Below are 27780 nucleotides of genomic sequence, written 5' to 3' on the forward strand. Positions count from 1 at the left end.
TGTTGATAATCTCAGAATTAGATATGTGCTACTACTTCTGTGAGTTTGAACCATAAGTGCTGGAAAAGGTTGTGTTGATTTTATTTATTTATTTTCTACAGCTAAGATGTAGGAAGGAAACAAATGCATATTTTTTCTTCAGTAAGCAGTTTTCAGTAAGGATGGGGTGGTTGTGTGTGCATGTTAAAAATGAGTTCGCCTTATGAACAGTTTATTCAGGATGATGTAAAATTTCTAAGACCTATTTCTATACAACTGGTTCCATAGCATGAATATCTTCTCACAGAGAGGGTAGGCTTTTAAACATACAAAAGATATTTTTCTTATGACTGTCTCCAGGTTTTAAGAATTTCCAGAAAGCATGCTATTTTCCTTAAAATAATAATTATTCAATGTTTATGTCTTCTATATTCTTGTGGAAAAGTGAAATCCTATTTATTTAATAGAATTAATACTATTTTCTTTTACTTTACAGATATTTTTCAGCCTAAAAAATGAATGAAAATAATTATTGATTACTGAAATTATATACTTTTTGATGAAGGTGAATTAAAATAATTCTGAGGGGACTTCATAACATCTTTCATGGCTTGTTCTGCAAGGCTCATTTAGATTGTTATCAAATAATGCCACAAATGTGCACTTCTGGTTCACACTAATAAAAAGTCTGTCACATAAAGCTCAAAATAGTAAAATATTTTACTTATGCTCCTGACTTGAGGAGACTGATATTTAGGCTTGTGTTTAACTGAAACCATTATAGCTATTCAACAAGAATGAGCAGAATGTTTCAGTTGACCTGACTCTGTGTTCACGATCGCATGGATGTATGGCCTTTAGGATGTAATTCTGTGAATTGACCTGTGTGGAGAACGAGGTTCTTAATTAGGTTATTTAAGAAGCAATGGAATTCATTCATCTGTACTTTAAATTGATTTTCATTGACTATGTAATGCACTATTTTGAAGAATAATTAGTGCAAAAATATTTAAATACATCAGATTGATTTGCAATGCTGCTGTCTGTGATTATTTATAAATTTTTTCTGCTCGATCTGGAATGGTTTTCATCCCATCCTTACGGTTGGGCAAGTTGTTTTATACAGTATAACATCCATTTCTATTAATACAGACAGCATTAACATCTGTTTTCAGTGATATTCACCATGGTATTTATTTTCACGTAGACATGATTGTGTCCTTGAGCCTTGCGGTTTCTGAATATGCTCAGTATGTCTAATCTAGAGGAATAACACAATTTGTCTAATGGTAAGGATTCCTATATATAGAGTGTGATGATTACAAGAATATTGATATCGGAATTGTGCTGCTCAACTGCAGATAATAGAACTCTGTGTGCAAAGCATGAGTTATGTAAGTGAATGAGCTGTTCAGCTGGTTCATAAAGACGGTATTCCACCATGTAGAATGCCAGTCTGATATCATAAGGAGTGAATATTCAGCTATGTGAATTTTTTAGAGCCAAAGCTATTTTGCATAGGTCGTGAATTTCATTAAGACAGTATGATGTCAGGGAGCAACCATATTCTGAGTGAAGAGTATTTGCAAATTATTATGAACAAAACCTCAGATTTTGATCATAAAAGGCTTTGAAAAGGCCTCTTAGCATTTGTTTCTAAAATTGTTTATTTTCTATAGAAAATTGTTTCTGGAATTATGCTTTTATGGCTAGGCTAGCTAAACTTCTCAAATGGGCAAAATGGCAAGTTCTGTTTCTCTCCATTTTTCCGTCTGGTATGGAGAGCAGGGCTGCACACTACAGCACAGAGAGGAAGGGGGAAGCCTGAGCATCATACACTGATGAGCTCTGTAGTGAGGAAGAAATGGAAAAGAAGGAGTAGGGAAACAGATATAGTGTGATTCTTGTTTGGAGTGCAAACATCACCAGTGCTAGACTGAGCAAGTCCTGTTTGAGTAACAACTTCTGGTAAACACACTTCTTGGTATTTGGGAATGGAAAACATTTTTTCAATAAAATTCCAGTTTGGGTTGTTCAGACTACAGCCGAACAGCATAGATTTGGTTCTGGTTTCAAGAGAAACAATGGTTTGAGACGGTTTATTGGTTTAATTACATTTAGTTTAAATTAGGGACATAGCAGGAATAGCTATCTTTGTAGCACATTCAAATGTCACAGAAGAAATAAGACATTGCTGAATTTCTCTGTCACTCTATGGCCTTTCTTCCCAGCTCAGAGCTCAGAGGAGTCATCATTCATAGTCTGTCACTCCCCCAGACCTACCACTAATCCCCAGTTCGTGAACCTATCTGCTGGAAGACTAAGCTACCTTCATAATAATGTTTGGTGGTAGAACACCATGGGAAAAACAGCATGGCTTCTTCATGTATTGTACCAGTACATAAAAGATTTCACGTTTCAGTGCTCAGACTGTCATTTTCATGAACCCTACTACATGCACTGCATTATTTTTTTTCCCTTTGTAGTTAGGTTCCTATGTTTTCTTATTTATTTATTATCTTTTCTTGAATAAAAATAAAAGCTCCCACAATTTTTGTTTTTGAAACTTGTGTTTTGTATAATTGGGAAGGAAACATAATTTCTCAGACTGTGTCCATTTCTAATCCAGCAATGTGGCATTTAAAGTTGTCTAAGGGGGAAAAACGGTGTCAGACATTGCAGTTACATTCTTCCATCTATGCACCTTTCCTCTTACTTGCATGCAGTAATATTCCTTGGTTGTTCCTTTAGCCAGCTTTATAGACTGCAGGTAGTGAGTGCTGATCTGACCTAATGGCACATGAGTTATTAAGCTGTTCCCTGAGGCTTTGCTGGAAGTTATCACCCTGCATGTCAAGCAAAATCTTACCTTAAATATAGAGAGTTTGCTGGTATCCTGGAGTACTTTTACCCAATAGTCCCTGTTAATCACTGCAGAAAACACCTACAGCAGCCTATGTACTGCCGAATGCATCAGTCTTGCAGTCACTGTTAGCATTCATGATGTATTCTAAGTTATTCCTTATGAATTTTCATTTTAATACAGAAACTCATGTTCAGAACAGAAGGACTGCAGCTTCTTGTAACCTGTTGCATTAGACCTCAATTACTGAGATACCCTTAATTCATTATCCTTTATCAATTTTTAGGCGAGAAGTACTTGTGTCAGTAGAGTTATTTTTATACTGGTACTTGATTTTCAATCTTTACTTTCATCTGTCAGTATGTGGCAGAGCGTTTATGTCAACAGAGAGAAAATATGCAATAAGGAAACTGAAATACGTGGTAATTATCATCTCTGTGGCTCTTCTACAAACCATGTGTTATGTCTGTAGTATTTTCAGGCCAAAAAGAAAATTACTTGCTTGAATAGTAAAAAAAACTGAAATAAAGCAAACGATAAGCTTGTCTATGACAGTGCATAGAATTTTAACTTTCAAAAGGCATTGTGTGCATTAAGAGCTCTGTTTTTAAATAGATTAAAACAAAGTGAAAGTAGACAATCTTTTGGTGCAAACTCAGAATGAAGAATCTAATTTTAGGTGGGATGAACCTGTCAAGACAGACACTTTATATGTGTATTATAATACACAAGCTATCTTTCTCCCTTTACAAGTGGAAAATGCTAATGTGGCCAAGTTTACATAGCATTCAGTTAAACAAAATCTAACAGTAACAGTAAGATGGAAACTTGCATGAAATCAAAACAAAGCTCTTCAAAACAACTGTCTATCAGTTAGTGGCCACTCAGATTTATGGATAGGAACCCATGAAAGGTTTCAAAAGTATGCAGACCTTCAAGGCATATAAATCTGGCTGAAATCTGTAGAAACGAGGTACTCAAACTTCTTTTTATGGTCTCTCTGGCATATGTGTATTGGACTCTAGTTTGGCAATCCAGCTCTCAACATTTTGTTTCCTGCTCCCTGGAACAGAGCTACTGAAAGAGGATCCTCTGGAGATCCAAGTGAATGTGCTGGTGGACAGAGAAAAAGAAGTCCTGTGAGGCTTCCAAAGAAAGCATCAGCACCCTGAAGCAAAGCTCTGTGAATTTTCCTACTTTAGGGATGTACAAAAAGGCATCTGTAATGGGAAAGGATATCTATATAGAGATTGACGAGCTCAGAAAAGCCTTTGCAATTCCAGGTCACCCAGACAGTAAACAGGCTTCTTGATTTTGCTTGTAATTTAAGATACATCATCTATTCTGTGTAGTCAGTAGTCCTGATCTTGTAAAAACACAGTGGTGGGCCAGTGAGGATCAGGCCCAGTTTTGAAGAGGCTTGCTCCTATTATTCTTTTACCAAAGGTTAAAATTCATATTGTATTTTATTTTCTGCTCTTCCATGGAAAAGTTTGTCTAAGAAGCTTTCTTCTTCTTTTTTTTTTTTTTTGCAGTCCTCATTCCATCCCTGATCGCCTGCGGATCAGAGTGAACCGGATTAATTTGCAAGAATATGAAGGGCTACATTATGACAAGGAAAAACTCCGTGAAGCTTGTAAGTTGTAAGAAGCTAGGTTGTACCTGCTCTCGGTAGAATATTATGGGTAGATCTCACATTAACAACAGCAAAACAAAAAATCCAGGGTCAAACATACATTTTGGACAAGTCCTATGTGAGCTATAGGCTCATCTAATTGGGTATATGCACATGCATTCTTTCTATATAAATACTGTCTGTATAAAGAGTGTTCAGGTGTTTTCTTACATATGCCTTCTACACGTTGATTTTATTTACTATAAAGTAAGTATTTTTCACACCTGATTTTTTATTTGTGTCTTTACATTGATGACTTTCTGCTAGCATATGAAACTTACCAAGGCTTTATGATTAACACCAAATTTGAAACTTAATAAGAGACTGGTTTCAAACTGAGAAGTTGATCATAAAATGACAGAATCATAGAATTCTCAGAGTTGGAAGGGACCTTTAAAGGTCATCTAATCCAGCTCCCCTGCAATGAATATGATTTTGCTCAGGTGCATTAATTTTGGGAAGGAAATTTGGCTTTCTTTATTCTTCAAGAGCCCTCAGTTTTGCACATAAGCAAATAATCACTGTTTTCTTTCCACATGTAATGGTTTAATTGCCACATTCAGGGGTAAGTCAAAAGCAGACAGATGGTTGCGTTGGCAACACTGATGACGATGATCCACACTTGGAAATGGAGTTCCTTTTCTTGGTGCCACACAGTCATTAATCAATGAGGGACACGTCTGCTTGTGATAACAATTTAATAGAGTCTTGTTCATGCATCTGGCTCATTATTCATCCTAAATTACAAGCATGACTGTTTGTTGTGCAACAAAGCTTCAGCTCCCTCTGTAATATAGAGTGTTCTGGTAATTACAGGATAAAAATCCTTTTAATTGTTTTGCTCATCTTACTGTTGGAAGATAGTTAAACTGTTTCACTTTCACCCCTCCAGTCCCATCCCTCCTTATTCTTCTCTCAGTTCATCTAGGCTCCTTCCAACAAAAGAAGTGATATGCCTTGAATTTTAATATAGGTCCTAACAGCCTTTTCTAAAGTTTCTGTTAGTAGATTTCAGCTATAATCAAAGCAATCTAGGCCTTAATCTGTAGAATAAGGAGAGTTATCATAAGATGAGGATTATGGCTCACTGGAGAAGCATTTCTTTCAAGTTTAGAGTTTGACCTTGAGTATCCTTAGAGTCGTCTTGAGCAGATGCTTTTGAAACCCTGTTGGAAACATTCTGGTTCTTTTGGTGATTCCTCCTATGCCTTTCCATCTGAAGACAACTATCCTCATCCATTCCCACAACAGATGTAATTTTTTTTTTACTTAGTATATATTAAGTAATCAGTAAGAGCCACTGCATCATCTGACAAAAGATATACACCTTTTTACCCTGGTGTCTCTGCAACTGCACACAGGTATTAATATTTGTCTCATTCAAAAACAGTAATGATAACATTATAAAATAATAGAAAATGGGCAGATAGTGATCTAGTAGCTTTGAGATTTGGTTTTAGACTGCACACATTTGATCACTTGCTGAGCATATATTCAAGGGGTTTTCATTCAAAAAGTAGACGTTTGTATATAAAAAGTTAAAGTGCTTGCTTTGTAATATGAGAAAGCAAATAATGTCCCCATCAAATAAAAAAAAAACAAAAATCAGGGAAGATACTTTACTTTACCCTCTGCAATTATTAGGAAAGCCTTGTATAAGGATTCATAACTTACAGTACACATTCATAGTCATCCTCCTACTTTTCTGGTTAGTAACTCCTGTCAGAGCTGTCCAACCTTTAGTTTACAAGAGGCTAATCTTGATTTGAAGAATCCTAGTTAATGCTAACTGTATCTGAAGAAAATCTCATATGAAAAGAGAAGTGCTCTCTAAATAGTCAGTAATCAACCTGTTTTAAATATTCTCCTTGAATTCCATGAAGGAATCCCTGAAACCAAGAAAATCCCTGTGCTTTACTGAGCATAGGACCAATATCACAGCTTCCCTGTGACTTTTACTGCAAGGCGCTTGTATCTCCTCTGGAAACTGAGATGTAGCCAGACATCAAGTTGAATTGTTACACTATAGGACTACACTAAATTTTTTATGAGGAAGGGAGGTGGGAAAATTGTGTAAACGTTCCTTTTAAGAAGAGCAGATAACCATTTTAATTGTTTTTCTGATATAGATATGGATTCTGATATAGAGCTGTTTCTTTTTCTGGTAGCAGGTCTGCACATCACTGCCTGCCTGGCACTATAATATGTTTAACACTTCTTTGGAATAAGTGTGCTGTCTCAGTCCACATCAGCAAACCTCTTCCTGGAGCACTGTCACTTAAAGTTACTCAGCTTGAGAGGGAGGAGGGAAGTGGTAAGGCAGGAACAGCAACTCTCCTTTCTTCTCCAAGGTGGCCATAATGGGTGGAGGGGTCGATGGGAGGAGAAGGGTTTTTACTGCCCTGAAGAAATAAATCACCATGGTGAGTGACAGATTGAAATTCTATAAATCTGAATCAAAAATTTAAATATGGGTATTGTACACTAACAAAATAATTATAAGTGATTCTGCAAACAGAGGAGCTGTTGACTCTCCTGAAGATAGAGAGGCCTTGACAGACTATGGGACTGGGCAGTCACCAGATGCATTAAGTTTAACAAGAGCAAGTGCTGGATTCTGCACTTGGTATATATGTACAGGGACGGGCATCTGAAAGCAACTCTGTGGAAAGGTATCTTGGGGGCTCTGGCTGATGGCAAGTTGAACATGCGACAACAGCCAAAAAGACAAGTCGTACCCTGGTTGCCAGAACTGCCACTGGACAAGGGAAAGGATTGTCCTGCTTTGCTCTGTGTCCTCACATTGAGCACTGTGCAGTTTGTGCACGACAATATAAGAAGGACATAAAGCGTAAGGATGTAAAGAGTATCTAAAGGAGGGTTACAAGGATGGTGAAGGGTCTGGAGGAGAAAATGTATGAGGAGCAAATGAGGTCAATTTAGGTAGAGCTGTGTGTAACCAGGATGTGGACTTGATGATCTATGTGGGTCCCTTTCAACTGAGAATATTCTGTTATTCTAAGAGCATTCACAATGGGCACTCACTCACACTGTTGCAGTAGTATTTCTTCCAGATGTGTTGTTTTCAGTGGGGCTAGCTTACTGCAGCATGTCTGTAGCTTTCAGGAACATGTATATAAGACTTGATGCTCACAAGAGACTCAATTTACTTGTCTTTCTAAGCTTTGGCTGAATATCTACAATTTAATTCCAGAATGCTATGCTTACCATCCATTGTCTGCCCACACCAATTAAAAGCACTTTTATCTCCCCATAGTTTTTGAAGACTAAACTAGAATCCCACAGCAATCTGAACAGGAAAAGGAAGCCGATTAATAATGACTCATGCTGTTATCCGTGAAGGAACGGTAACAAAGAAGCTATTAAGGTTTTTGCCTGTCACATGTCTCCATAATAGAGTTTTGAAATCTCTGACATCAGTGTAGTAATCTGGATCACTTTAATTCACAGTAAATACATTTCACTTCCCTGGTTTGCTCAAAATACTGATTTGATTCTATCAAGTACTTCATCTGAAACTGTACTTCCCGACGTCTAACAACTCATCATACAAACTGTTCCATGAAGATTAATCTTCACTCTGTTGGAGGTAGACACCTCATTTTCAAAACCTTCTGAGCAATTAAACAGTGTCATTTTGTTCTCTGAAGGGCAAAATTGTTCTTAGCCCGTTCTCCTTCTGTTGCTCTTTACTTTTCTTGTCACTGCAGCTGGCATTTAACTAAGATGCTGTTTCTGAATTGTCCCTTCTTTCCCTTCCCTATGTTCCTCCCTTTCTCTTTCATTCTGTCAGCATCTCAGTATTGTCTCTGTGATGATTGATGATGGTACAGGGGTTACTTATTGATCCTTCTATGACGGGGTTGAATGATTCCATGCACTCTTTTAGGAAAGGGATACATCTTGAACATTTTAGTTATGTTGTAAGTAGTTATTAGTATATAGTAGTATATACAAGTATATTAGTATATAGTAGTATGTAGTTGTTATCTCCAACACATTCCTATATGTGTCTCAAGCACTTGTCACCCTAATCACCAGTTTCAGTTCCTCTTGCCTGATGTGACAGTTCTACCTTAAGTGACCAAGATCATCGTATTCAAAATTCAGTTGATGTCTCCAGATGGGCAGAACTTAATACTGTGTCTCATCTGTGCATCTTCTGTGTACTGTTTCTGTTTTCCTGCTATGGTAGGAAAGTATGATTCAAAACAGCATTTGGGGGAACAATTCAATTATTTTTAAAACAAGAAAATCTTTTTGTTTATGGCACTAGATTTTCCCCATTTCACTGCTCCTATGAAATTACTGACAATGGAGGTATATACAGAAATTATTAGAAATTAATACACCCATGAATGAATTAGTGACCATATGTTACTGATCTATGTTTTCTCCTTAGTAACATTACTGTAGATTTGCACCATGAAGCTGGAGGGGTGAATTAGCTCACCAGCAGCAGTAGATACAAAACTTTATCTATTTGTTTGTTTGTTTATTTAATACAATCTGTCAATTCTTAGTGCTCTTTACATATTTTTTAATGTTCTAGCATTGGAGACTCCATCTTGTTTACTCAATGCCACTAAGATTAAGGAGGAATCATACTCAACCCCAGTGTCAGCAATATCAGAAATAAGTATCAACTCTGTGAACTCTTGGTCTCCCACATCACTATATTTCACACAGAACCAGTCATTCCTTATCTCCTATAGAATAAAGTGACACAGAAAATTGAAAAACAATTTTTGAAGATTGATTTCCATGTGTACAGTAATTGATTTAGCTACAATCTAACAATCTCTTTCTATTTAGCTTCCTTGCTTTTTGTTTGTGTGTGTTGAGATCAGGAGTAACATGATGTGACATTAATCTTAGATTCTTATTTCTCTTCCAGTAATCTGTCCCTTGCTAATTATATCTAGCCAGATATCTATGTTGCATATGTCTTGCCTTCAATTTCTGTAGGTTATCTGAATGTTTTGGGGTCATCTGATAAATTCTTATTGAGTACAAGGACTAACAATCTTGTGAATGTTTTGAGACGTGTATGTGGACAGATACCATGGTTTCCTCATATCAGTAACGTATTAACCACAGTTTGAGAATCCCACCTAGGAAATCATAGAATCATAAAATGTCTTGGGTTGGAAGGGATCTGAAGGATGAACTATTTCCAACACCTGTGCCCAAAGATGTAGCAGATGAAGATAGTTTGGAGCGTATTGAGTGTGATTTTGAGCAACTAGTTAAATAAGAAAAGGTCAGTGCTGAGGAGTTGGTATTTACATCCTGATTCCCCATCGTGAAGGACACAGGAGTAAGTGATCTGGTAGGTGACTATGGTGATGAGGGAAAACCTAAGTTAGCAGATGGAATCAGGACAAGGTTGATTAACCACTGAAAGAAATGTGCTCACTGGGATGCAGCATCAATCTAGATGGATGTAGGTGGAGTGGACTGCATAGAATCATAGAATTATAGAATGGCCTGGGTTGGAAGGGACCTCAAGGATCATCAAGTTCCAACTCACTCTTGTAGCATAGCTACAAATTCACTCTTTAGTCCTGGGAGAGAAGGACTAATGGTTGCTTATTTGTCAGGAGGTTTCTTAGCGGATGTGGTAGCTTGTCCTGTAGGGGCATTGTAAAAGGCAGCAATGCCTACAGACACTCCTCTAGTTTTCACTCTGCTTCAAAGTCACTATATTGATCTAACAGCTTTGCTTTTTCAAGGTGTGTTGTGCAGACATTAGATAATTCTGCATTTTTTCTTTCATGTTGATGTTAACAATGAGCTAAATATTGCAATCTCCGTTCATTCTGTGCTCGTAGATTCTCATGGTGATGTGTACAGATCACCATGCAAACCACTGGTAAATGCTTGTAAATGAAATAGAAATGATAAAAACAAAGAAGTTGTCAAATACATTGGTTATGTCAAAGGAAATCTCTCTTTTTGTCTCAGAATAAGACATACTGAGCTTTTCCCAGGCACCACAGTGGATTGTATGTCTGTCTGTGATACACATCCATACACATGCATGTGTTCATACTCATGCATGTATTCAAAGACTAGAAAGACACAGGAGTCTAACAGAAGAAAAAGTAGGATGTGATCAAATGGCTAAAGGTAGTAGCACAATGAATATATACATAGGTGTTGAGACAGGAAACTTTAATTCTGTCTTTTTATAACTTTGAGCTCTTGACTTTGTGGTCATAACACATGTTTAACAGAGTATGTCATTGCCTGGATTTGAAAAAAACAGAACCAAAACAAGCAACACAAAAAGTTCAATGGTTTAGGCATGCATCTCATGTCACGGAGTTGTTTATATAGGGCATATCTACAGCCAACACAGTCCTCTGTCTTTTGATCTACTAGGTAAACAGTAACCTGTAGGATTGACCTTTCCTTTGGTCAATCATGAGCAGTATTCCAATACATTTCGTTAACATATATTAGCCTATTAACCCCACCGGACTGAGAGACAAAAGCATTAAGTTCCATTCCAGACCTTCCAGGAAATCACATTTTAATTTGGCTTTATGGCATAGATTTTTCTGCATACTTCTCTTCTGCTGTCTCCTTTTCTATCACTTTCCTTGTCTGATTTCTTCTTACCGTTTTCAATCCTATTCCTCTTCAGCACTCATTTTCTCCCTGTTCATCTTTGTCTCTATAGATCTTACAGCTCAGGTTCCTGTTCTTTTTCTTAATTGTAAACTCCTAGGCATTGCTCAGCCAGATCTCTTCTTTCAGCTCTTAATCCCAATATCTCTTCCTTACCAGTCTCAATTCCAAACTTTTAATAGTCGTTCTTTAACCCATTCTTTTTCATCTGGTATCTGGGACAATTTCCCTTCGCATTTGACAGACAGCTTTTTTTTTACTATGTCTGTGTGTTGGAGAACTGACATTCTGGAGGGGATGACCACTCTCTCAAATGTGCTCTTTCAGTCTGGTAACGTCCATTGCATTTTATGCACAGATATATGAGGATTTTAGTACTGAAACACTAGTATTAAAAAAACCAACAACCAGCCAAGCAACCAAAGAAGGCTTTGATTCTGTCAGTAGAATAAATGAAAGGTATCTGAGGAGATGTATGGCATAGATTTATTTTGGAAAAAAAATCCTTTTGTAGAAACTCAGTTGTGCTAAAACCACAGTGGGGAAATCTCTTAATTTAAGTGTCTGAATATCTTAGAATTCTCTCACAAGAACTTACTTGGTTCTTCACATTTCTAATATCAGCAAAAACCCCTCAGGAAAATGATGTTTTTATAACATTTCCAGTAGTGAGGATCCTTTATTTGCTGCATTAAACATTTACAGCCCCATGTCTAATCTCCCCATTCCCCTGAGGTATATGTCAGTGTTGGAATGAGTTTTTCTGGCGTTCATATCTACCTTAATGATCTGCCTTGAGGCTGTCTTATTTGAGATTTGAGTGGGTTAATCATGGTGTTTAGATCACAAATTGAATACTTTCATAACAATAAATGGGGAAGTTAATTGAATTTTTCTTGATGGTTTAGTATGCAGTGTTCAGGCAGTGTTCTTGGTACTGCTGAAGAGTTCACTAGCTTTAGGTATTCAACATAATGGGCACTTAATAGAAGATTTCTTCTTTGTTTACATAAATTCCGTAGGTAATTTCATGAGAGCTTAAGAAAGTGCTACTAATCTTGCAGTTATTAGAGCATTACGCTAGTCATACTGCTGCGTCTACCTCACCCTCCTCCTGCTGACTCTTGATTTCAGTCAGCACTGCTAGGAACAAAAAACTTTCCGCAGTGCTGGTTCAGAATATGAAGCAACTGCCTGGCTGTCTCATGTCCTGGGGTTCTTGCACTGCTGCTTATCCATGCAGTGTTAGAGTACGTATCCACAGCTCCCTGGATAAAGTTCTTTTCACCATTCAGGGAACACAAAGAAGCTGGGAGTTAGATGCAAGCAGTCAGAAGAGCAGGCGCCTCAGGAGAAAAAAAATCTGTCTCCTGAATGCTGTGGCTTGGCCTGTGGTCTGAGACTATCCTGTGTTTGGCATATTTCCATACGTGGATATGTCTGTGTTGTCACAGGAGTGGATAATCTGCGGGTGTCTAGGAAAGCTGCTCTGCATTGTTTGTGCTCTTAATACATGCAAGACTGCAAAATTTTGTTTTCCACTCCCACATTTCACCTAACATGTCCACTAATCACTGTGTCCCACAGCACTGGTTTTTGCTGCTCACATCCTTATCTACACAAGGCTATTCAAAAAAGCCAGAAGTCCACTAATTCCCTAAAGAAAATGTTTACAATGACATTCCATGTCAAGCTGTGCATGCACATTAACCTTACGTTTTTACCTGATTCACCATAACTTACCTCATTTAATGCTTGGACTGATCTTAGGTCTTTTCCAAACTTAATGGTTCTGTGATTCTGGCCCCACTGCACAGTGTTGCCCTATGTTTAGAACAAGCAACAGTCCTGCAGTTTAAATCTGTATGGGCTTGAAGGGTTTTCAAAAAGCTGCTATTTTGAGGCACTTCAAAAATCTTGGCTGTATAATGTGTTGTGCATGCTTACTGTGGTTTATGGTACAAGTGAGGGCTGGAAACATTTCACTTGCTGGAAGGCAAATGAATTTCACAACAACAAAGATTAAACAACACAAAACCCCCCACTAACATTTATCAAGTAACATTTTAGCATATGAAGTAATGTTATTCAGTAATGACTTTAAAAGTTTTTTAATTGAACAAAAGCATGTGGGACAGAACCATACAGGACTTACCTCACATACCTTATCCCTTAGCTAGGGATTGACCCACAAAACCAGATGTACTGGTTCAGGATTTCCAGGCAGGAGAAGTCACACATCCCTTTTTAAGAGCAAATTATACATAAATGATGTACAAAATGTAGATAATTAATTATACTAACGGATTATAATCTTCATCTGTAATGATGCAGATAAGGCTCAGAAGTGTCACAGCTCAGCCATCTATTATTGCATACTAGTGTTTTCTTTACAGGTGATTTGGTGAATTTCTTTAGAATTCCCAGTGTTTATAAGGTCCTTCTGCTCAGGACTACCAGCAGTGGTGGAGATTAAGGATTGCCATTCTGTGTTAGTTCCAAAGTTTCAGTGGGTAAAAGCTCTGAACCCTGTTAAATTGAAGGAAGTTATTCAATACAAAAAGGGACAAAATGTGTGGTGACAATTTATGAACCAATGTTGTTTCTCCCTAGTGCTCTGAAACTGTTCGAGACATAGTCATGTCTGCTACAATTCACTTTTTAGTGCTCTAAAAAATCTTAGCCGTTTCAATAAGGGCTGCAGAGGGATTTACTGAATTAAAACTAGGTGGTCATTAAGTGCTCGTTGCCAAGAGCATAAGGGTCTCCTGTCAGAGCAGGTTAAGCACCAGCAAACACAAAGTAAAGGGAATCAGTCTGTAAGTCAGAGTGTCGGTATACATAAAGCAGACCTGACCATTGACCCTCATTCCACTTAACTTGTCTCACAAGCTCTGTTGAGTAATGAAAAAACCCTGGAGGTTGCAATAAGCAGTGTTGTCTGCTAGGCTTTCTGAAAACAAGCTGGATAGGGATTACTGTTAGATGCGTTATTTGATAAGTAGCATGGGCTTTGCTTCTCTCATTTTCCTTTTTAGCCCTTCTTTCTTTTCCTTTTTTTTTCCTCCCTCCCTACCATTTTTTCCTTCCTCTGCTTCTGTTTTTCTGAGAGTCGTATCTGCTCTGCTGTTTACATTGCTTTCTGAACACGATGCTGACAGAGCTGGTGATGAATCTTTGGAGCCTTTCACTGGCCTCTGAGCTCCATTATGCCCTTCAGTCTTGTAGCTGCTTCCTGTCTTCTCCTTGAGACCACTCATTTCTCATTATGCTTCCAGCCTTGGTGGGCCACAAGGAAAATGAGCCATGGAAGTGTTCCCCATTATGTGTTATCACTAACCTGTTCCCTTATTAGAATGAAGAGCTTCCCAACAGATAAGCATCTCAGGGCCACTCTTAGTTAACCCCCCTTGAGTGATATGAGGCTTTGCAGCACAGTTGTTCTTTCTGTTTGTCTCAGTACTGTAATGTCTCAGTAATGTCAATGACATTAAGTTGCTTTTTGTTATTCAGTTACCAAAATTGTTTGTGAGCTGATATTCTTCTCTCCCTCTGGAATACTTCATATGATGATTTAAATCCATTTCCTGCTGCTTCCCTGCTTTTGGGGGCAACGTTTGACTAAAGACCCTTGAGGGAGAAGAAAATAATGTTATGATTCAGTTTCAGACATTCATGTGCTTAAGAATTTTCGTACTTGTTTCCTTTCTATTTAAAAAGATTTTAGCAGGCAGCTCTCTTGGTATCTTCCTAGTAGACTCATGTGTACATTTTCTCTCATCTTTGCTTTTTTTTTTTTTTTTAACAAAGAAAACCTAGAGTCTGAAAGAGTAGTTGTGGAAATCTAAACTCCTCATTATCTGAAATGCTACCTTTGACTGAGGGGACTTATTTGCTATATTTTTTGCAAGTTTTCTTTTTCTTTCCTCCTTTCCTCCTTTCCTCCTTCCCTCCTTTCCTCCTTCCCTCCTTTCCTCCTTCCCTGCTTCCCTCCTTCCCTCCTTTCCCTTTCTTTTCCTTTAAGACATTGTGGACATGTGGAAGTTTTGTGTGCAAATGGAACAATGCCTGTTTTTATTTAAAAGCACACTTACATCAAAATAACATGACACTAGTTTTCTCCTATGTCAGACTGCGACCTCAGGGATACTCTGTAACTTTGTTTATTTGCTTTTACTGTGGATGTAATTTTACTTTGGAGATATAAAGTTGAAGCCGATAAACTCTGAGTATGCTTTTTTCCTTAAATCCTATCATAAAATGTAGTGAATTAATATGCTGCAGTTTATTGTCATCATTTTTTTCTCCTGCTGAAGTAAAGGTTTCATTATACAGTAATAAATAAATACCTCTTTAATTTTAAGTCAATAAACCAATAAGCTAAGGCTGGAAAGCAGAAGCAGCCCTATTCTTTGGTGTCAGTAACAGAGTTCCAGGAAAGGTTTGCCAGAGGATTAAAAGGAAATCCCAAAAATACTGTTTAAAACAAAATCTTGGTGGAATGTAAAAGCTTTAAATCATCTCTGTGGAATCTTAAATGTTTTGAAAATGAAATACTCTGTGGTACATTTCCTTGCAAAAAATAATTGGTGTTTACATCAGAGAAGGAAGTACACAATTTTACTAGATCTCTTTTAGCTTGTATGAGATGGAAGGCAGTTGAATGTCAGAATCTTTGATAATTACAAATGGTTAAGATGAACGATGAATATTATGTTCCTGATTTTAAGTGACTGTTAAGATTTAGTAAGCAGAGAGCTTTAGTGAGGATGTTAAGAAAATAAACAACAAAACAAAACAAAACATACTGCAAATCTTTTAAAATTCAACAGACCTCAATTAAAGACATTTTTCTGTGTTTTTCCTTTTCCAGCCATTCCCTTAGGAATTATAGTTGTTCGAGGAGATTGTGACTTGGAGACCTGTCGTATGTATATTGACCGTCTACAAGAGGTAATGTTTTTGTGAATTAAGTATCATTTATTAATCTGTATTATGCTCCTTCCACTCCTCAGTGTATAGGTCTAATGATTGCAACAACTTCGTATTGTGAGTATTGTGTATTGCCTCATGCTGAAAACAAAACTTTAGAGCTATGATATGCTATTAAAACAGAGTAACACAAAACATTATTTTCCAAACAGGAAAAAATAAATCATGCTGAAACCATTTAAATTATAGAGGAATTGATGTGTATTGTTGTGTTTGCTTCTTCTTGAAATTGAACAGAATACATGCACTCTCTGCATTCGTTGCTGCATTTATACCAATTTCTGAGCAAATTAGTTTACAAACTGTATTATGTAAGGATAAATATCATGATATTTCAATGGATCTAATTATGCAAATATTATTCTCTAATACAGTCATGGAGTAAACAGAGACTCCAACAAACACTACAGATATCAAACTGATATTTCAAAAAATACAAGAATATGTGCTTATCAGCTAATACGAATGTAGCTGTTATCTTCTTGAATGCTTTGTCTCTGGAAGGTACTCTTAGTACAACCTGGGAAACTGAGAATCCAAATGTCCCATTACCTGAATAATTTTAAATGTGTGTGCACTTAGTGATAAAACTGGTGGATTTTCATTAATAGAGTGCCTCTCACTGTTTCATAAACTTGTACTGATATCTTTCAAAAACATTTACAAATGTGGTGCCTTTACATGAGTTTCTGAATGGCTGTCCCAGTTGGCACAGGAGCTATGGACCTCATTCATCCCATTTTCATGCGAGAATGGAAGATTACAGCACAGTAGTTGGGATGAAGTTTGCAACACTGAGATGACCTCTTAGGCATGAGGTTGTCTTTAAACCTGGAAAAATACCAGGTGTTTTCTTTGGTGCATTAATTACTTAGAAATGATTACAAAAGACAATATTAAGGCTTTTAGCTTTTTTTTTTTTTCTTTTTTGCTGCAGATATTCTAAATTTAAATAGTTTTCATAGATCTGTGGTATATAAATAGATCTGTGATAAGGTAAAAAGTCATTAACATAATCTCTGTATAAATTTTTAAAAGTGGACTGATTTTTACCAGATGCATGTAAATGCAAACTTTAAGAGAGCTTTCCTTGGCTATTTTGTGGCTTTGTTTAATATACTTAAAACCATACTTGCAAAATTACTCTATGATGTTTAGCCAGCCACTTCAAATAGTAGAACTGCAATAACTTCTGCTGATTTAAACATTTCATCACTGACATATCTTTCATCCTATTAGGACCTACAGTCAGCAACTTCTACTACACAGAGAGTTCATTACCAGGTAAGATTTTAAAATCTTCATTTAGTAAATGAAGAACAAAGACAAATTTAACCAGGTGGACTACACTGTTTGCATTTGAATGCAGATTTACAGGAATTTTTGATTGCCATTTGCCCTCAGATGATGGAGGCTCATTCTGATTTCCCTGAAATAATTCTTTTCCTTGCAAACCTTATGGAATCATCCTTAAAATTGCCTCTTGAAGCAAATGAGAGAATGCATCCTTTAAAATAAGTGACAAAAGAAAATATGTTTCTCTGAGAGAAGGAACAGTAATTTTTTTGTATTGCATAGATGAAGCAGCAGTACCTACCACTGAGAAGAAAAGTGTACAGCAAACCTAACCAATTAATAATTACTTGTACCACAGCCATTTTCCTCTTGACTAACATAATCTTCAGAGTAGTTTTTTTAATCCATCCTGGACACAAATATGAGCTTTCTATGAGGCAAGACCATTCTCTTTTTAGATGGCTAGTTTTTAAAACTGGGCTCTTTGTGCATTTTGCAGCTATATTGTTTAATTTATACAATACAGAACTTGACTTTACAGTTGGAAGCATTTGAAAATATGTATTGTTCTCAGTAAAATATTGTGCTGCAGCATGATTACATTGGGAGTAAAATAATTCAGAATAAATCTACTGACTCCTGAGCTAATTTGGCATTAGCATGGAGACTTGACACAAACAATGGTCAATTGACAAAGTGCCTAGGACCACAAGACGCAAGGTGCATGGTGTTGATAGCCTTTTCCTAGATTTAACAATGTAAGTCTTGTTAGGATCAGCAGGAATGAGTTCACTGAGAAAAAATGCAAGGATCCAGCTGATGGGAACCTACTGTAGTGAAACTGCAGATGATTTCTTGGGCCTTAGTGATTACCTGGGTGATACAGAATTCCAGTTTGGCAGGACTGCCTGTAGTGTGCTGTATTCAGGAAGGCACTACAAGAAAATGTAAATTTGGCGTGCTTTTTCTGAAGTTGCTTTCTTCATACCAGTACGTGGTTTGCTGCTGCACTTCTGTGTCCAATTTTAACCTCATAGTTTTGACATTTGTGTCAATCATTGCCCTAGGACTGAGTTTTAGAACAGCACTAGCGTCTAGTGAATTGGCTAATAAAACAGCTTGTGTTATTCTGTACCATTCCTTATAAATTAACCTAAGTGGCTGCTGACTGCTCCATGTGTAGGAAACTGCCTGAGGTAAAATGAGGAACTAAATATGTGCATATGGGGAGGGACAAAATAGGGAATGAAATGTCAGAAACCAGCTTCATACTTGGCCCTAACCTCTGTAGTTACAACAGCATAGAAATTAATTGCCTAGCCTTTTCCTTTAGTGCACATCAGTGTGAAATCCCTCACTTGCTATTAATTTTTTATGATGCTGTATTTTTAATGCCCCCCTCTAGTTTTGTCTTCAGTACTTGTTTGTCCTGGATTCTTCAAATGCTGCTTTATTCCTAGCAGATCGTTTCTATGAACTGTCTTGCTAGGTTAGTTTGTGGTTCGTTCCACATTTGTTAGCATCTGTCTATAAATTACCAAAGGGGGGAAAACAGGGGATAAAGGGTTCTTGAGTTGATGGAACTGTCTTATCTTGCTAATAAGGTGTCATAGGTACTTTCAGGTCTCATAAACATGATTTTCTTGCGTGATGCTTCTGCAGCTCAAAGCATGGGGAATCAGTAGAAATAATATCAGCAAGCCTGGGTGTAAATGCGAAAAAAGATGTTAGACTTGTTCTTCATTCTGCTTTCTTTCTCTAACAAGTTTAATGTATATGAAATATTATTCTCATGGGTCTGAGACCTCCCAAGCTAGTTCTGCTGTTGAACTATAATGGGTTCTTGGAAAGAGCTTATGCAATTTGTGACTTGATTTTGTATTTGCCAGCATTATCCCTATCTTCCTTTTCCCAGCATTATGTACTCTGACAGGTCTAAGAACTTTCACTCACTTCTCCTCTTTTCATCATCTGCCTTTTTTGTATGCATTCTTATCTTTCAGTGCTTTCCTCCCTTTGTCCTTTGTATCCCAGCTCTAACCTTTCCTCAGACAGTGGGCTAAATGTTAAGATACATACAGCTCTGTACATTTAGATAAATAGAAATTAGCAAATGTAGCAGATTTTAGAAAGTCCTTGACTCTCCTACCACAGTTATGATACAAGTAAACCTAAGCATCTCACAACTCCATAAACTCATGTTAGAGAAGGAAATTGTTACATTTTAAACCTGATAGTTTAACTACCAATATACATTTTTTATAACTATTTATAGAAATAGTTCATGTTCTGGAATGTTATACTGTCTTCATCTCTCCTGTATTGCACATAAATTGGAGACAAACTCTGTACAGTAGGACAAGGTTTATGGGATCAAGCAAAATCACTGAGTGCAAATATGGGAGGGAACTGAGATTTGATTTTTGTCAGACTGGATACAGATGCAGGTATTATGGATCAAAAGATAGTCTTTATAAAGGCAAAATATGTAAGTGGCTACAGTAACATTTCAGACAAGATTCATTGCCAGCACTCCAAAATCTTAAGGCACAGAGAAGATGACATGGGTTTCCCTGAGCTGTCTTTGTTTTTCTGTGCAGTATGACTGGAAAGGAAAAGCAATAATAGGAAGTTCCATTCAATTGCAGTAGAAGCTAATAAGATGAATCATGAAAAACTGTCATGATATCAAATACAGTTGTTAAAGATTTCACAGTGGCATCTTGCAAGGCATTGAGATGTATTCACATGGCTGTGCGAAGGAATATCCATCAGAATGTGAAGTCCTAATTGTCATCACAGCTGCTTGAAAATGACAGGTAGTGCATGCAAGCACTCAGCTGACCAGGAATTCAGGGAAACCAAGAACTTGTGTATGTGTACAACAGCAGCATGACCTCATTTTTTTCTCAAAGAGCTCAAAAAATGTTGGGTACTATTATGTTGATTGAAGAGTAAGGTCTGTCTCTTGACATAGGATGGTATTGTTTGGTACTTAATCATTTTGGACAGTATTTTATCCACCCAGACTGAAAGAGAACTTCCTCCAGCATTCTGTGAGATTTTCTCCCAGTAGAAAAAGCAACCTGCTTCTTCCTCACAGTCTTACTGACACACCTGGGCAGTCTAGGAAGTTGAACCAATGAAACATCCATTTTTCTATGGATATATTCTGTATTTCTTTCTGAATTTTTTTCTGACACATGGCTACATGGATAAGAAGTGTTTTAGAAATATGTCAGATTTGCAAAAGAGTAAAATAAATTGCTGAGAAATAACCACCCCTTCTAGGTTTTCTTAATGATATAGACAACAGACAGTAAAGGCAGAAGAAAATAAAGCAAACTTTAAAACTCTGAGAATCTGTATGAATGTTCCAGATGTGTTGGGTGTGCATGATGCACCATATACTGTCATTTTAACTCTGCTAGTATTTCTGCAGTTTCACTCTTGTATAAAACCCTGGACGTGATGCCAACATCCTGAGGGACTGGTGGTGTTTGTGTCACTTGGAGTCTGTCACCTGGGCTAGATACCTTTCTAAAAGGTCTGCTGTAGTTCAGGCTGGAGTGATGACTTTGAAGCACAAGCTGGAGGACAGATTTCTGGATTATGCTAGATATTAATCATTCATAACCCTTGTCATCCCTCCTGGTTGAAAACCCATGATTGACTGAAATCTCTTTTTGGAGCTTACTCTTTCAGTCAGTCTTTACTTTCTGATGGTAGACTCTCAAATATCTACTCACCAGATAGAGCTGTACAGTTCCCAGTGCAGGTTGTTTTTTTTAATCCTGCATCCTGCAGTCAGGAAAGGTGGTGGGCATCTATATGATATTCAGATAAGTTCCAGTGAGATACTATTCTATCAGTTTGTTTTCACCACTTGTGCCCATGTTATGGATATATGTCCATATGCCTCATCATATACTGTACTTCCTGTGCAGAGCAGTACTTTTCTCAAAGGCACCTTTCTTCCCCATTGCTTCTGCTTTCTCATTTTCTCACTTTGTGCATTGATATAGCCTTCCATACTCTGTTGTCTTAAGGAGAAGTAAATTTCAGTCTTGAGTGAATATGTGCCTGAATTTACGTCATTTGCAGGTGTGCTGATTTTACTGCATAAGTTATAATTAAGGACAGAATTTGGCTCTATGCACATTTTGGGTTGGTGCCCACAGGCTGTGCTGTTGTGCTTTGTCCTATGCAAATCTATTTGTGTTTAGGTTGTGTTCCAGCAGCTTTAGGAATCTGGCTGGCCATCCACTGGCAGCATGGCACAGAGCCATGACCACCTTCTGCTTTCTGAGATCCCTCTTGCCTCCAGATCAGTGAGAGCTGAGAAAACAAGGAACACCCTTTGTTCTTCCCCAGCCATTTGGTTCCTTGATGTAGTATCAGTAGGGTCCCAAGAAGCAGGTCTGTCTAGACAGACTGGGAACACATTGATGTGGGATGTCTGATGTCTTAGCCAGCAATGATCCCTAGGTCTGCACTCTGCATTGTCTATATTCTGGATGAAGACAACAGCTTCTTTTTTTTATTTTTCTTTTTGTTTTTAAATCTGATGTGTATTAGGAACATGCCAGGGACAGCAATATGGGCACTTGTTCTAAGTGGCAGACTGATGGAGGTGGGAAGGGCTGTAATGCCCTACTCTGGAAGAAGAGAAAGTGATACGTACACAAACATAGTAATCGAGTTAATTGCTTTCTTTTTGGTCTTCTCTTTCACTTCTCCCTATTCTTCTACCCCAACAAATAAAGATGACTTCAGACATCTGAGAAAGCTGCTTCTGATGCAGTGCTTTTTGATATTGTTGAGGTGAACGAGAAAGGATAGCTGAGAGTGTGCTTCAAGTTTACTTATAGAGAGTAAATGGTTTGCTCTGCTATAGCACAGTAAAAACCTAATGTCAGTGGGGTGCAGACCCAGTGGATTTTGGTTTTGCAGGTTTTGCATATTGTGCAATATAGAAAAAAAAATATATATGTTTTTTTTTTTTTATGTTGCTTCTCTGACAAATACAGGACCAAGAAAGCTCTTTCCCAAGAGTACTTTCTGTTCAGAGGCTCTCTCCTAGATGGTGCTTCCTAGATGGTAAGTGTGTCTCCCTCCAATTGTGTCTAGCATGCTGCTTGCTGATTGTGTAGGTGTGAAGGACAGTGCATCCAAGAGTACAACCAGGGAGGAGAAGCTGTTCCTTGCTGCGCTGAGAAGCTGAAAAGGGAGCTGTGTGGCCCCCTTTCCCTTCTGAAAAATGGGCCTTCAACTAGCAATCAAAATGTCTTCCATAGCATCATCTCCTGAAGGAGATGGGTTCTTCCAAGGGTGGTTGGATGTTTTGTTTTATTAGTGTCTCTGCTGTGATGCAGCACTTATGTGGCAGTACCTGGATTCAGAATACACCTGGCTGTAGTAGCACACTGCCGTCAGCAGGGTTATGTTCTTTGTTACTCATTCTCCATAAATACTGCAGTATTAAGGTGATGGAAATGTAATCCCTTTCCCCTGGAAGGGGGCACTTCATGTAACTCTTGTATTTGACTCAAACTTCGCCAAACTGAGCAGCTTATCTGGGCTTTACATCAGGCTCCAGAGCTCTAAAGTGGGCAGCTAAAATGGATGGTCAACTGCTTTTACTAAAGCTTCAGCATGGGGGGTGAGTGATTTTGTTATGGCTCAAAACAAAACCAGTTACTCCTTGACAGTTTCTAATCACTTCTCCTCGTCTCTCATGATAGAATTGATGGAAAACTGATAGAAAATACATTGAGGATCTATTTGATTTTTAGAGAAAGCTGGGTGGGCAGATGGATTCAGTTTTAGTCTTTAGATGTTTGATATTCCCTTGCAGTGCCAAAAATGACAGTGCTATATCACTGTGCTGTTCTGTAGAAATGCCAGAATGAAAAAAAGTCTGTGATTTCACTGGCTAAACTAAATGCAAAGCAGAAACAAAAATATCACATCTGATAAAGCGCATTGAAGGTGATAAAATAGTTCTGCTTTTAGCGATATATATTATTTAGCAGTGCCAACATTCATATTAGGTACTTTGTTTAGTGATTCTTCCCTCCTTTAATTTGTTCACGAGTAGAATAAATTTTCTTTGAGTGTATCAGTAATTCACACTGAATATTTGAGCATTTGTTTTACAAGGAATTCCCAAGCATATTATCGTTTTTTAGATTCACTGTTTGAATCAATCATATTGGACCTATCAGTTTTATGATGTTCTTGCTATACTGTCATTGGAAGAATGCAGCTCTTTCTGTCATGAATTTTAATATTAGTAGTTCTTATATAAATCTGAGACCCTATTTGCCTGTGTTTTAAATAATTATTTCAAGTAAATTGCTTCAATGAATATTGTTTTGCCGAATCCCATCTTCAAATTTGTTTTTCAGTAGAATGGGACTACAGAAATAATGAATGAATCAGATTGTGTTGTGGCTTCACTGACACAGAGGTTTTCTTACATGATGCTGATGCTAGCTCAGCCCATCTTGTTCATATAGTTCTGATTGTTTCTTTATCTTTGCAGCAACTTCTGCTGATCGTTTTTACCGCATTGACAGATCTCAGGTAAATCTCTATTTGGTTACTGCCTCTGTAGATCTTTTTTAAAGCCATGCCAAATATACCTTAAAATAAGTGATTTGCCATTGCTCCTGTGCACTCTAGAATGCTGATGATTTCTTATGAAAAGCTGAGAAAAAATTCTGGACCATTTTTCAGTAGACATAATTTGCATCATTTCACTGAGCTCACTGAAGTTTTGTATCTGCTAATCATGTGGTTTTCTTTTTAGCTACCAACCTGATACACAAATCAGGATATTCTACATTAATCATCCTTATCAGATCTTAGTAAGGGTATCTGTGTTACATTAGTGTGTTTGATTTTATCTTTTCACTGATGTTTTTAGACACCAGAAGTCCTGGTCATGTGTGTGACAAGAAATAACTGTAGAAACGAGTGTGATTGAAGCCGAGAATTATAAACAGAGCTGTATCAAATATTCCCAAGAAAACCCAAAACAACACGTCGTTTCACTAGATTCAAACAGTGGTGTAGATCTGCCAATCTGAATATATTTTCTGAAAGACACTTTGAAAATTTTACAGAGCTTTTGATGTTTCCCAACTTATAGGCAGAATTGACCAATTAGTGGCTCAGCATGAAATGTAAACTGTTGACTTACCCATTTGTCATTTGCGTCTTGTTTCCTTGAGAACAATGTAAGCTGTTTTTGAATTATATGAACATCTGCTGATTGTGGTTTATTTCAGTCAGAAGGAGCTGTGAATTTAGCTCAGAAGCCTTGGGTTTGGTGTTGCATGTAGCTGCCAAAGGCCTTTGCATGCAGTCATATAAATGCGTTGATGAAGTTGTACTTGAAAATTTTGAAAGTAAGGATGAAGAAGATGCTGCTACAGACTAAACCAAGCAATGCCATTTCATTTTGTTTATTCTGCATTTTTCTAATTCTGGCTCTGCACAGTGTCATCTTTCCCTCCTACTCCTTTGCCACGTGTTTCCATAAGAAAAAAAAAAAAAAAAATACTGTGTGATGGTCCCTGTGCACAAAATGTGGGAAATTATCCTGCCCATCCTCCTACTTAGACAGACCTTCTCATACTCAGTATTTCTGAAGGGGACTTCTGTGCCAATAAAACAAAAAGAGGGATTGAAAAAGAGAGCTTTGTTAATGAAGATGCAAGTCCAGAATGTACAAGCAATTGAGTTTTTAGAGACTATCTCCAAACAATGAAAAATCCCATCATCTGAAACCTTAGGTGTTGGTTCTTAGCTAGACATGTAAGACTCAGTTTTTTGGGTAGGGCTCCAGTTTTCAGTGGAATAGTGTTGATGGACAGAAGTCACTGAGAAATAGCCTCTTAAGCATTGCTGTGAGTGTGAAGCTTGCTGGCTGGGAATCTTGTTTGGCTTAAAATCTAAGGAGTGCTTATTGCTAACTTGACGGTGTGTTTATGTATGCATTTAAATACACAGACAAGTGCTGTAAATTCTTTTCAGCCTGATGTATTCCCAGATTTCCTATAGCTAGCTGGGCTTTCTGAGTGAACGCTGATGCCACAGGTTCATTATTTGTTCATTATATCATTCCAACAGGAACATTTGCACTTTGTGACGGAAATTTCGCAGGACGAGATTTTTATTCTGGATCCAGAGCTGGTAATGTCACAGCAGGGGGGGACGCCACCTGGAATGCCTGATCTGGTAGTGGAGCAGGCCTCTGGGTGAGTGGTGCTGGGATTTGGCCTTCAGCAGCCACAGCAGAATTTGGCATGTCTTTTCTGATCTCCTCTGCTGAAAGCTTGGGAGGTACAGGAAAGTGTGAGATCTGGGGGCAGAATCAGGGGCAGCAGTGATAATTACAGGCTTGGAAAGGACATTTAAGGTCATCTAGTTTCAGCTTCTCTACCATGGGTGGTGTTGCCACCCATGGCCCCATCCAACTTGGCTTTGTACACCTCTGGAGGTGGGACCTCCACAGCTTCTCTGGGCAGCCTGTGCCAGTGCCTTACCACCTTCTGATGATGAAACCTGTATCTATCAAGTTATGAAACCATTCTCTGCACTGTCAGGGCTCTGATACAAATATTTGAGGCCCTGAAGTCCTTTGAGTCTTAGAATTACCGTGAAGTGTCTTTGTTTCTGCTTGTCCTCTAGGCAGACTAGAAATGTTCCTGTTCCTCTTCAGGAAGAGTCTTCTAATCATGGTGAATTAAGCTAAGCTAGCTTGCAACAGGCTGAAAAATACTGGGGATAAACAAGCATAAAAGAACTACAAAGCAGAGCACGTGAAATAATTTCTGGGATTTAAGCCTTGTTTTTCCTTCTTCCCTTCCTAGAATATCAGATCGGTGGAACCCTGCTGTTAGAAAGAGGATGCTGAGTGACAGTGGCCTTGGCAAGATTTCCCCGCACTACGAGGTACCTGACAAACAAAAGGACGCCAGCCAGGCCTATATGCTGCAGTAAGAGCCCTCTGCATTTCTCTGCTTGATGACATATTGTCACCATCACCACAGACAACTCCTACTGCCTTCTTTAGATTTAAAGTATTGTGCTGACATGCTGAAACAACAGATAATCCTGTTGTTTCTTCTCTTTTATTCCTCACTTCTGCTCATTTCTATTTCTTTCTCTCTCTCCAATATTTATATGTTTTTGTCTTTGTTTTTCTGCCCAGATAAATAAGAGGGAAGGGACAGGTTAGGGACACGGTGGCTGTTTCTCTCCAGAATGTAGAGTTATGAGCTCATGCAGATTATTCATTATTCAGGTGGGCAAGCTCTGAAGTATGTTTAGTCACTGTCCCATTTGTGGCAAAGCTGATAGTTGTATAGTAGATTAGGCAGGGGACTGCCATAGAGAGAAGAAAATATTATTACAGTTATGGCAGCTGAAAGCTGCTCTGGGAGGGCTAGCTTTTCTCCTCAGTTTCCTCCACAGAATTTCTGAATGATTCAGAATTTAAAACAAACTTCATATATGGCCAGTGACAACAGACTCCTCACTTCATGCTTGTCTGCACTGAGGTAGGCTGTATTTCTGGGAGGCGATTGCAAGAAGATGTTGAAAGAGAGTGAAGGGCTGGAAAGTGAGTAATATGCTTTCTGTGTCCCTGAGATTGTATTACTAAAATTAATGGAAAGTTTGTGCCTTCCTTCATCTGACTCATTTTCCCATCTACGGAATACAGATAATGTTGCAGTCTCACCTTAGAGGAACACAGCGAGGGTAAATTTCATGGTCACAAAGAAGCTCAGATGTTAGGCAAAACTCTGTTGGAGATACTTAGGAGAAAATTAATCACTTTACATTCTGTGCACAGTTTTGATAGTGGGGGATAAATGAACCTTGAGGTTGTGTACTGCATTTAAAGAATACAAAGGGATAATAAGTGGGTGTTTTTAAACATTGAAGAAAGAGTCCACTAGAAGAATGTAGTACATATCAATATAATTAAAGACTGTCATAATGTATGTGTGCTACAGAGCTGGAGCATGATGTTCAGATAACATGTGCTCTGGTATTTTCAAGCTTTTGATTTCTTGTCTTTCCAATTAAATGCGTTTTATAATCTGGTATTTTAAAGAAGGAACTTAGAGTACTTTTATATTTTTAGCAGCTGAGAGTGGTTCATAGGTTCTTTACAGAAATTTCTCTCTTCAGGTAATTTTTTTCATTTAAAACTTGCTGAGAGATTTTATTGAGTTCCCTAAAGTAAAGTTCCCTAAAAAGGAATATGGCAGAGCACAAAGGGGACGCCTCCTCACACTCA

At 37.8% G+C, this 27780-nt stretch overlaps 1 protein-coding gene across 1 annotated transcript in view; it reads left to right on the top strand.

The window, feature by feature from the left end:
- Positions 1 to 27780, top strand: part of DGKI (diacylglycerol kinase iota) — a 107251-nt gene that overhangs the window by 37191 nt on the left and 42280 nt on the right. Inside the window, exons 15-21 of the mRNA XM_042837764.1 lie at positions 4378 to 4478; positions 16048 to 16127; positions 17406 to 17450; positions 22493 to 22562; positions 24010 to 24050; positions 25602 to 25729; positions 26345 to 26470. Coding sequence (XP_042693698.1) covers positions 4378 to 4478; positions 16048 to 16127; positions 17406 to 17450; positions 22493 to 22562; positions 24010 to 24050; positions 25602 to 25729; positions 26345 to 26470 — 591 coding nt within the window. The remainder of the gene's footprint in view (positions 1 to 4377; positions 4479 to 16047; positions 16128 to 17405; positions 17451 to 22492; positions 22563 to 24009; positions 24051 to 25601; positions 25730 to 26344; positions 26471 to 27780) is intronic.

Source organism: Centrocercus urophasianus, unplaced genomic scaffold (assembly GCF_019232065.1).
Source record: "Centrocercus urophasianus isolate 14NV4802_14NV808 unplaced genomic scaffold, USGS_Curo_1.0 seq_73, whole genome shotgun sequence".
NCBI classification, from domain to species: domain Eukaryota; kingdom Metazoa; phylum Chordata; class Aves; order Galliformes; family Phasianidae; genus Centrocercus; species Centrocercus urophasianus.